At 34.4% G+C, this 12,014-nt stretch overlaps 1 protein-coding gene across 2 annotated transcripts; it reads left to right on the forward strand.

Moving 5' to 3' along the window:
• The first annotated feature begins 1,229 nt into the window (after positions 1–1,229).
• LOC133292981 (uncharacterized) lies at positions 1,230–7,370 on the forward strand. 2 transcript variants are annotated; one of them, XM_061491484.1, is made up of 15 exons: positions 1,230–1,465; positions 1,838–2,139; positions 2,241–2,326; positions 2,484–2,584; positions 2,717–2,839; positions 3,050–3,119; positions 3,536–3,622; positions 3,720–3,785; positions 3,896–3,988; positions 4,671–4,727; positions 4,837–4,965; positions 5,054–5,144; positions 5,450–5,538; positions 5,897–6,090; positions 6,968–7,370. In XM_061491484.1, exons 2-15 carry the CDS (start codon positions 1,905–1,907, stop codon positions 7,059–7,061), a joined length of 1,515 nt encoding a protein of 504 aa, XP_061347468.1. In that variant the 5' UTR covers positions 1,230–1,465; positions 1,838–1,904; the 3' UTR covers positions 7,062–7,370. The 2 variants fall into 2 exon arrangements, with proteins under 2 accessions (XP_061347468.1, XP_061347469.1); XM_061491485.1 differs by lacking the exon at positions 1,230–1,465 and having other exon boundaries at positions 2,003–2,139; positions 2,480–2,584.
• Positions 7,371–12,014: the final 4,644 nt, after the last annotated feature.

Raw genomic sequence — 12,014 nt, forward strand, 5'->3', positions numbered from 1 at the left:
TTGCTGCATATTTTTCGAGATTGCCGGGTGATTCGTGATATATGGTAAGGTCTCTTGCTATATGATAGACTAGCTCGATTATGTGATGTCAATTGTGATAATTAGGTGATTGGTAATTGGAATTGTGATGTCAAGTGTTTGTTTGGAGTTCATTATGTATTGTTTGTTGCTGGTATATTTGGTGCTAGATAAATGAAGTGACCCACGATAGCTCTCCCAATAGGGATCGCCACAGCTTGCCTTTACAAACACAAAGCCAAGGTTGCGACTCTATTCCTCCAAGGATGTTAGTTGGCAGCTTCATTTGACTCCGTATCTTATATTAAATATAGATGGGACCTCAAAAGGTCAAACGACTGAAGCAGCTTGTGGAGGGCTTTTTCGTGATCAGAGAGGAGTTTGGCTAGGGGGGTTTGCTGCAAGAATTGATCACTATGCTGCTTTACAAGCAAAATTGTGGATTGTGTTAAAGGGGCTGAAGCTAGCTTGGGAGGCAGTTGGATAAATGTTTTGGTTGAAAGTGACTGTCAAACGGTTATTGCATTGTTTTCTAAGAAGAGAATAAAGCTCGTGAGTCTCATTTAATAACTTAAATACGAGTTTTTGTTAGCCATTAATGGAATGTTCGTTTTATGCATGTTCTTTGGGAAGACAATTAGTGCGCAGATTGATTGACAAACTATCTGTTGGTGCATGTGCATCTGAAGTTACCTAATGAGGTTCACTTTTCTGACCCCAGAATTATGGTGTCGTTTTCAAACTGATAGTATGAGTGCGAATTTGCTAGACGTATATAGACTCGTTAGAAACTTCCCTCTCAAGTTTTTGTATGCTTTTTTTTTTTTTTTTTTTCTTTCAATCTTTACTTTAATGTATAAAAAAAAACAAGCGGTTTTCATAAAATCATAAGATGTTGTTGGAAAAAATAATCTTTCAGAAATAAACAAGGTTATCGTAAAAACAGTAGGGCCTCTGGATTACGTGAAAGGTGGGTCCAGGATTAAAAAAAATACGATGTCGACCCGCGAGGCATGAAAATAAATGCGAAAAACGACGTCGAACCTAGCAAAATAAAAAATGGACCCTCCATTTGGCATCATGTTTAATGAAGAGAAATCCTGGTAGTTGAGCAAATATGTATTTTATATGAAAATTGCGAAATAAGTCGAGGCATTACAGGTGTTGTTTCAGGTTTGGAGGTAGTAGCACCTCTTCTGGGTGTCGTGTTTTTCTAACGTGCAAACAAACGTGTGATTTTCCGAGGCAAATATCGCAAACAAGAAACAAGAAAAAAGACCGAGACCAAAACCAAAACCAACGTGGAATAGCACTAAGGCTCAGACTAGCTCAGCAGGCTCTGTTATCAAGATCCATCTATCTACTCACTCACTCAAGGCTCGCTTTTCTTCTTCTTCTTCTTCTTCTCCTTGTTCCGGTTTTGTGGCAGTGTTGTTATCTCATTCAGGTAATTTTTTTAATTCTTTCTCATCCTTCTTTTTCCTGATTTCACGCTATTGATATGATTTTCTTTAAGGTTCCCCTTTTCAGCCATTTTCGTAAGATATTGGAATGAATTGGTAATGGCGTTTTGTCTAATCCTGATAATTCTGTTTCTCTCGCACGGTGCATGCATATAACATTTGTTTACTGGCGATCAAATCTTTTTTTTTTCTTGTCTGAATCTTTCACTAAGTTCCGTAATTATACCTTTTTTATGGAATTCAAAGACTTTTTAAATCATAAATCAAGATTTTTGTTTTTAGTTTAAATTTGGTTTCTATGTTACTGAGAAATTGTTTATGATTCCAAATAGAGTGATTGGTATCTTTGATTTCAGGGATTCTTTGTGGGGTTTACTTCTCCTGAAGGTCGTTTGTTCTTATTTGAATTGGGAGTGGTTGAAGATGAAAAGCGCGGTTCGTTCTCTACGCCAATTTCGACCGGTCTTTTGGAGGCAAAAATGTAATTTGATCAGTGGTCTTGTTGCAGAAACACCGTGTCACTTTGAAAAGTACTGTCATATTCATAGTTCAGCTTATAGAGTTGTTGATCATGCTGAGACCAATTTGTTTAAAAACCATTCATTTACAACAACCACAAGAGCTCTGTCCATTGCTAATGCAAAACTCGTAACTAGAGGTTCTCCTCTTTTTTTGGTCTCAATTTCTCCTTGTGCTGGATTGGAGAGGGTTTGAAACTTCTTCTTCTTATTTAATTTGTATTGGAATTTGTTGTTTCAGTCACAGAAACAAACAGAGCGGGGCCTCTTGTTGAGTATGAACGAAGAATTGCTAACGGTGAACTTGTAGATGGTGATAGTTGTCAGGTAACAATGAAATGGATTTCCCTACTTTGGTTTATTGGTAAAATGCTGTTGGATATTGTTATATGGATTTTTTCATTGCAATTTATTAGTAATTTCTCTAGTTAATCTTTTCCTTAGTTTAAGCATGTTCCTTTTTGTTTTATTTTTTTGGAGGCAGGTAGAGACACTGACAGAACTTCAGAGACTCTATGATGAGCTTGTTGAGTCTGCTGATGCCTGCCAATTGGATCGCAATATGGCTTCTGAAAAACCTGTAAGGTATACTTTTCTTTCTTCCAGTATTTATCTTGCTTCCTGCTGATATGTCTGTTCAAATCTTGAAGCTTATCTTTTTTCTGTTTTCACTTCATGTTCAGGCTTTTGAGTTTAGTTTGACTTTCTTTTCTACAGAGGTGGGTGGCTGTGGTCTCGTCTCTTGTCACTTCCTTCTTATTCACCTGTAAAAGGTCTATATCTTTATGGAGGAGTGGGTACTGGTAAAACTATGCTGATGGACCTGTTTTTCAATCAATTGTGAGTTTGACATGAATTTCTGCTGCACTGATTTTTTTATTTTTTTTTCACTTGCTGTTTTCTTGCATGCCATTATTTTTTCAAGTCTCTATAGGAAGAATGTGAGGCATATTTAGAATATTCTATGGAAGTGTGTTCTTATGAGGATCAAACCTTGTAATCTGACCATCTTCACTGGCTGTCTCTTATGCTTGATTTTTTCTTCCGCAGGCCCTCTAATTGGAGGAAAAAGAGGATTCATTTTCATGACTTCATGTTGAATGTACATAGCCTATTACAAGTAAGTTTGCTGAACCTGTTCACCACCTCTCAAATGTATTTATTCTTTTTTACTTTTTGGTAGATAAAAGGGGGCCGAAGCCCCACAGATATATTTATTTCTAATGCATGTTAAAGTTCAATTTTTCCCTATACAGTCATTGTTCATTATTCATTGATTTAGGTAAGCTACTATTGAATTGTATTTCTTGTTGGTAAAAAATCTTTACTTACCATATGGGAAAGTTCCAGTAATTATGTATGTTTTAGAGTAAGAAATTGTTTTAAGAATCTTTAAATGATACAAAAGAGGCCTTATGCTTTGAGCATTAATTAATTTTGTTTCCAGTTTCTAGAATGATGTTATCTTTGTATGCATAATTGGGGAACAAAATAAGAGGAAGCTGATCTCAAATTTCCTGTTGTGCATCCTTGTAGAAGCATAAGGGGTTGTCAGATCCTCTTGATATTGTTGCAGGAGAGATTTCTGATGAGGCAATTTTATTATGCCTTGATGAATTTATGGTAAATTTTTAGTAAAATATTTATTTCTTTTGGCAATAGATCATGCATATTTTACGTTGATGCCATAAATTGAGATTTGTTATTTGGTTTTGCATAGGTAACAGATGTTGCTGATGCATTGATCCTAAATCGCTTGTTTAGACATTTGTTCAGCAAAGGCATTGTAAGTAATATAAGCGCGTAGCAGCCTCTCTAAACAACATGATTTTATGGAATTGTTGCCTAATTAATTTCAAAATTCCATTTCTTCAATGTTCTTGAACACAAGTATAGATTCTAGTATCCACTTCAAATCGTGCTCCAGATAACCTATACGAGGGTGGATTGCAGAGGGATCTCTTTCTACCCTTCATTGCAACATTGAAGGTATGCATCTAAATGTTTCCTCAGTTGAGAGTGGTGTCAGATCAGATAGGCTATTCTTGAGCTTCATCATATTGTGGATAAGCCTGAAACTTGAAACTCAATGAATTCAATGATTAAAGAATTTAGCCAAGTCAATGCTGGCATGAACCAAATTCTATTTAGGGTTATAGCAATTGTTATATAATACCTTAACTAATGCCTTTTGTTTTGTGGAATGCTTTCATCTGTGTTTTGTAGAAGAGAGAGTAAAAACTCTAGTGCACGTATGATGAGACCTTGGGATGCACCACCCCAAAAGCTAGCTCAAAGGGTGGGAGTGCCCCAAGGCCTTATAAAGACCACATTAGTTGCCCATTCAACCAATGTGGGACTCCAAGTTCCATACCTTGCAAATGGAACCCAACATTCCACCACGCTTCCCCAGTGTGTGCCCCCACGCACACTCCACGTGATGGTTGCTCTTATACCATTTGATGAAACCTTGAGATGCACCACCCCAAAAGCTGGCTCAAAGAGTGGGAATGCCTAAGGCCTTATAAATCCCACATTAGTTGTCCTTACAACCAATATGGGACTCTAAGTCCCATACCTTGCAAATGGAACCTAACAATGTATATTCATATTTTTCTCTATATACTTGTGTTCTCCTAGTAATTTCATTATATATGGTATACTGATGTAGGAAAGATGTGTAGTACATGAGATTGGTTCATCAACTGATTATCGCAAAATGACTTCGGTATGACATATGTACTTTTATATCTGTAGAAGTTTCTAATAAATCTTTCCAGTTTTAATCTCAAATTATTGATTTTTCTATTTTTATTTTCTACCAATTTGGACCGCAGGGTCAGCAAGGATTCTATTTGGTTGGCAGAGATTTATCTGGCCTTCTTAAGCAAAAGTTTCAACAGTTGATTGGAGAAGGCACAGCTACTCCTCAAGAAGTGGAAGTAGTAATGGGAAGGACACTGCATGTATGTGTCAAATTTTATCTCGCAGAGACACATGCAGAGCACAATCACTAGTATTATCAATCTTAGCTATTTTCATTCTCTTCATCAGGTTCCACTGGGAGCCAATGGATGTGCCTTTTTTCCATTTGAGGAACTTTGTGACAAACCTCTTGGGGCTGCGGACTATTTTGGATTATTCAGTAAGATATATATGTTTGAGTGAATTTTCTCGTGTATCTTTTATTTCTATCCAAAAGACAGGATTCGTTTTTGTTGTTTGTTGGGAATTGCAGATGAGGATGATAAAAGTGACTTTAAGTTTTGAGCATGATAAAAGTCAGATAATGATTTTCTTTTTTGTGGAAACTTTGTTTATTTTCTCCGGTTGTCGTAGTTTGGTTTCCTCTTTAAATATTTGTTGTCCTTCATACTTTTGGAGAACTGCCAATATAAAAAGATCCAAAAATCAGTGTTACACAGAATATCTTGTTTTTTGTTTTCACAGAGAACTTTCATACTTTAGCATTGGAAGGCATCCCAGTTTTTGGGCTTCATAATAAATCAGCTGCACATAGATTTGTCACTTTGGTTGATGTAAGTCCCTTTCCATGTTTTAAATGGGTTGCTCGTGTTTAAATTTTCTCTGCTGTAAGTTTAACTAATAAAATTTATCAAGTTTTTTGTATTTCAATAGTAGCAAAAAGGAAGTTGACTTTGACTAGAAAAGCTGAAGATTGAAATAAATATTCAACTTTCAAGAATTCTTGTGATTGAAAGTCTCATACCTGAAGTTGAAATTTTAAAGATTTTCTAAGAACGTGAAGCTTATAGGCCACTCTGATGAATCGTTGGGATGGATAAAATCATATGTATTTTTGTCACCCTCTATATTTTTTTTTCCTGTAGTGAGAAAGAAGAATAAGAATGATGCTTTGTTTCATTGTGATTACAGGTGATATATGAGAACAGGGCCAGACTATTGTGTACAGCTGATGGGAGCCCTCATGATCTCTTTGGAAAAATAGTAACAATATCTGAGGCTAAACAAATGGCACCCAGGACCTCTTCGAGATCGAGGAAAAATGATGATTCTGACCTTTGCGTAGACAATGAACTGGGGTTTACTAAAGACCGCACCATTAGTAGGTATGATATATCTCCATGAAACACTTATTATATAATTATTTTTGGTAACAATATGATTTGGTATAACCATCTCAAGTGATACGAGTTGGAAACTCTCATCTTAATATGGTTTGTGTTGTCAACTTATCAAGATCCTGCAACAAACTTAAAGGTTGAGGTACTACCAGTGCATTTGAAATTGACCCCTTGGTTGTTTTTTATCTCATGAAATAGAAAAGAAAACTTGGATGTTGTTTGATATACAATGCTGGGAGCAGATGACCGCTACTGTTTATTCTTAAAAAGATATCCTTTTTTAACGGAGTTAAAAAGTTTACCTTTGCTCTTTTTTATTGAATCTGTTCTGTTAAAATGAGATCACTATAAAGCAATGTAAGTGTTAAAAGAACCATCTCACCTAAAAGCTCAAGCCCTTAGTTAAGGGCCATTTTAATAGTTTTATACTAGACTTCTCTAACATACCTCCTCGTGCAAGAGTCCTTTGGACTTGAAGCGTGAATATTGCACCGGCCTATTTTTTTTTTGTTCTATCTCGTACTAACTTAATTTCACTAGAAAGTTAGGAGTGGTGAGAATTGAACTTGTGACTCTGTAGTCACGGAGGCTTTTATATAAGTTAAAGAATTATCTCACCTAAAAGCTCAAGCCCTTAAGTGAGGGCCATTTTAATGGTTTTATACTAGACTAATCTAACAGTAAGCAAGGAAATATAATTTAGAATACACCACTGAGAACCACCACTATTACTGTATAAATGTGCATATTTGTTGCAATTACTGATTTGTGTATAAGGATTGTTCTCTTACGCTCACTAGTCGGGTTTAATGGAGAATTTTTTTTTTTTTTTAACTGATTGTGTGACATAAATTTCATGCAGACTGACAGAGATTAACAGCAGGGAATACTTAGAGCATCATGCTGCCATGTTAGCAGAAAAGAAAGAAAGGGATCAAAATGTCCTTGAAGCTTGAATAGAGGATCCGAAACCTCCAACAGTGGTTCCTCTACTATTGTTGTAGTATATACGGAGTGAAAATGGGGTAAAATGAGTATTGATTGTTACACAACCAATAATTTCCAAAAAAAAGAAAAAGCCCATCTGCAAACCGTTAGATTTGGTACCTGCATAGGGAGAGGTGTGTTTGTTACTATCAATGAGTTACCAGCATTACCCATAAAATTGTATAATTGAGTGATGTAGTATAAATAATTCGAACAAGTTAAATGGAATGTTGGTCTTTCTAACTATATTGTTGATTGGTGTTTTGCCAGAAAAGATATGAACTAAGAATCTTAATCCTGATAACTACAGAGGCTTAGTAAATATATTCCTCCGGCCAAAATAGTGTCTTGAACTGTACAAGATGGAACCTTTCATACACATACACGGATGGATAGCTTCGTTTTCTTTGACTGCTTAGATCATTCAAGTGCAGGAGGAGGTGACTAGACAAGCTGATAGGATTGGGTCCAATTGAGAACAGAAGGAGAGTTTGGGAACAAGAAAGGGAAGGAGGAACAGGAAGAATACTAGATGAGAGAAAATTCGTGAGATTCTTATGTGAGTTCAACAACCCTTTCATTATACAATACAATAAAATTCAATCAATAGACTTCCTATAACAAAATTACTAACAACAATACTATGATACTACTTCTAACACTTACAGTACATATTCGTTTTCATTCAAGTACATATTCGTTTTCATTCAATATATGTGTCCATCTCTCTACCCTCTTGGGTCTTCCTTCTATCAAAGGTGCAGCCTCTCCTTGTTCTCCTTGGCCTAACTCCAATCCGACCCTTGCTTTTTTCATCTCTGTTGATTCTGTTTGGACTTTAATCTTCGCAAACTTGTGCTCAACTCAAACAGATCAACCCATAATTGGCTTAGGAAAATGGTGTCTCGATGCGAGGCTATGAACTTTGGTAAGCCATGTAATCTGTAGATCATTTGGGTGAAGAGTCCCACCTCCTTGTTATCGAGAACCTCTTAGGTAAAGAACCAAAATTGGTTTGTTTCGACTATCTGTGTACCACCACTAATATAGTGGAAAAGCCATGAGATATTGGCAATCCAACTATAAAATACATGGAGAGGCTTTCCTAAATACGTTCAAGTATATGCAGGGACTGTAATAACCTGGAGGGTAAGACTGGCAGATGTTCTATCTATTGTCTTTTGAATTCCACCACACTAGCTACGGTGGCATGGTTCTCTTGCAGCACCTGTTTAATCAAGGGTGAAGAAACAATTATAGCAAACTTCTGCTTAAATGCGAGATAGGACCCTTGGACATCTAAATAAGGAATTTTTCTTTGGTACCGCGGGAATCGATACTTCCCTTCTTTAAAAAAGGAAAAAAGGATGTAGTATTAGAAGGATGTATGATACTACAGGAGTACCAAAGATTTGTTCCTAAATATGAAATCCGCTACTCGATCTTTTTACCCAATTTATACACTATAGAATGTTGGAATCCCAATAATTTGGCAAGGTAGTATTGTTGTTATGGGGTCTGAACCACTTATCTAGCATTGCTTTTAGGCTTTTATGATACTTTCGAATTAAGAATTTCTTTCCCAACAAGTGTTGCCTCCATTTTTCAACAGCTTCAGTAATAGAGCACACAATTCCCTTAATAAGCAGAATCCTTCTACATCCATAATGTCATATTCTTGCTGAAATGGGAAATGGGATGCTCATTTTGGAGTAGAACAACACCAATGGAAGGAATCATTCTTGAGAAATTAGGCAGTGCTACAAAATCTTGTGAGAAGTTAGGTAGTCTTAAACAAGGGCCGAAGACTTGGTTGTTTTAAGATGCTCAAATGCTTGTTGAGCTACATTATTCTAATGGAAGGAATCATTCTTGAGAAAATCTGTAAGTGGATTTGGGGCATAATGACACACAAACCTCCTATAGTAGCTAGCTCGTGAGACCTAAAAATCCACGCAGTTTTTTGAAATTTTTAGGCATAGGTCACTCGAACACTACTTTCACCTTGTTACTATCCATATTGACTCTTGAGACTGAAGCTACGTGCCCCAAATACTCAACTTTATTTTGAACAAATGAACAATTACTCCTTTTGACATAGGAGGGTTTGCAGATTCAGCTCCAAATGTTCCAAGTGAAGCTCCATTGAGGGGTTGTATATGAGGATATCATCAAAGAAAATTGCAATGAATTTTCTAACGTATGGTTGTAGGATCAAGTTCATAGTGGATTAAAAGGTGGAGGGTGCATTAATTAATCCAAAGGATATTATTAGGAATTCGTAATGGTGTTAGTGTTCTATATGTAGTTTTATGTATATTCAAGGGATGGACTTCAATTTGGTGGTAGCCAGTCCTTAAATTTAGAAAAGAATTGAGAACCTCCTAATTCACCAGTAGTTCAACTACAATGGGAATTAAAAATTTATCCCGTATGGTAATTGCTATTAAAGGCTCTATAGCCAATACAAAACTAATAAAACAGGGAACAAAAAATGATTTACATAGTTTCATAATAGTAGAAATAGTTTATCATTTGTTTTTCATTTGAAACAAGCATGGTGATTCTTTGTCATATTGGTCATAATCTTAAAACTATTCATAATTAAATGACTCAAACTTAAAAATTATAAGCTCGTGCGTGAAGATGCATATTTAAAAAAACTATTTATGTGATTTCATGCTTAAATAAAATCTTAGAACAATTTAACGTGTTTGTTAAGAAAGTCCTAATGTGTGTTTTTATCCAAGTGTTAGGTTGGAAATTTTAATGAAGTAATTAACTTGTAAATATTTTCTTTGGGTGGAACGAAGATTTGCGTCAAACATTGGCGCGCAATGGCAGATGAACAAGCATCCGACTGACGGGGAACTTAATTGAAATATGATTATATTCTATCAAATATTTACAAAAATGTGTTAAGAGTAAAAGAGCATCATTTTAAGCAAAATCACGCATCAAAAAGAATCATTTATAACATAAGTAAATATATTGATCTACCCGATTAAGTAATCTAAGCGAAGAAGGTGAAGGTGGATAATCCCAAGCTAAAAGAAAAAACAACAGAGCAAAAGAATGAGAGGCATTCAACCATAAGAGTATTAGAACCAAGAAAAAGTTAAATCAATGAACTATCTAAATGATTTGAAGCAGAAGAATGAGAGGCATTGAACTAAGGTTTGAGCCTTGAGCAATCAAACAAAACAAAGAATTGCAATTGAGAAATAATCAAAATATGCAAGCTTACCTCTTCTTCAGAATATTATATTGCTATCTTCGACCTATAAACAAAGTTAAAGTTCTTTTATATCTTTTCCAGATTTTTTTTTTTCTTCCATAGAAAAAAATGCCAAAGCATAAAAAGAGGAATTAAGGTTCATACCACGTTCGCAATCTCTCAAGAACAAGAAGTATAGAAGTGGAAGCAAAAGCAACAATTTCAATAACGAAAGGGATCATTAAGCATATGCTGATCGGTTTCGGTAGATGTTCACTGTTACTTGTATCAATGATGGAACTGTTACTTTATAGCTGAAAAACCGTATTAAAAAATAATATATATTTTTAATATATAAAAATAAATTTACTTAATAAAAATTACTCTCACTCCATCATCACTAATAAGGATTTATAAAAAGTGATCTGGTTCAATTTTGTAGTTAAAATTATTTTTTTAAAGACCTAAATGATTTTCATTCTCTAGAATAAAAAATATGAATCAGGCCAAATTTAAATTTATTTATTTATTTACTTCAAAATAGAAAATAAGGTAAATTTTTTAAAAATTATTAAATTTACATAATGTAATCACCTTAGGACGAGTTGATCAAGACTACAATAAAATCAAGTTCCTACTCTTCACAGCGAATCCAGTTTTATTTCGTAGGCCATTCTTTAAAAGAATTTAATTGTTCTTAAATTAAATAAAATTAGGATGATTCTTTATTTCTATTTTCGATTGTCGCACCCAATGTTGTCAAAATCAAATTTTTACATATAAACGGAAAGAAATAGTAAAAACGTAAATCGTATAAATGATACGAAATATAAAATTTCTACTACTTAAGGTCAAGATACAACACAATCTAATATCACATATACATGTGTTTTTTCCATACCGTAAACTAATTAATCGTGTCTTAGATTCAATCGGATTCGATAATTCTTCTTTGAAATCTATAAAAAAGAAACAAACAAAGATTTCCCTTATATCGATTAGATTATATACAATCCAGCCCCCTCTAGGGTTATATATATTCTCATCATGAGAAGGGGTCGTTCGAGCGTATCTAAATAGATACTATGTTTACATATATATCCGCGCGCCATTCCATTCCATTTAGGATTAAAATCCAAACATCTCAGAAATAGATAGAGAGGTAGGAATTTATCGAACGAGCCACACTCCTTCGTATACGTCAGGAGTCCATTGATGAGAAGGGGCTGGGGAAAGCTTGAACCCAATTCACTACTCAAAAATCAACAAACAACTTCGTATTTAAAATATATAAGTCACCTAACTATATAAGACACAAGTCTAAAAACACAAAAAAATTTAATAACTCATAACCAAGTTCCACAATATCAAAAAAAATAAAATTTAACAACTCTTAAATAAAAATACAACGGCCTTGCATGAGGGTTGTTTTTTCAAATAACTAAAAGAAGATATGATTTGGGGGAAATGAAAATAGGATTTTTTATTTTATTTAAAAAAATAAAAATAAAATTAAGTAATGGGTTAAAAATTGACTTAGTTTGATTTTTTGATTTAAGTAAAAAAACATAAAAACTTGTGTTTATATTATTATTACGCTTTTATATGTAATTTTTATTAGTTTTTACTAAGGAAAATTTTTACTTATATTTTAATGTAAAAACATAAAATTTTATCTTTTTACACTAATTTTTGGCAACCATGG

The sequence above is a fragment of the Gastrolobium bilobum genome, unplaced genomic scaffold, assembly GCF_033153095.1.
Source record: "Gastrolobium bilobum isolate Gb01-03AN ecotype WA unplaced genomic scaffold, APGP_CSIRO_Gbil_v1 utg3588, whole genome shotgun sequence".
NCBI classification, from domain to species: Eukaryota; Viridiplantae; Streptophyta; class Magnoliopsida; order Fabales; family Fabaceae; genus Gastrolobium; species Gastrolobium bilobum.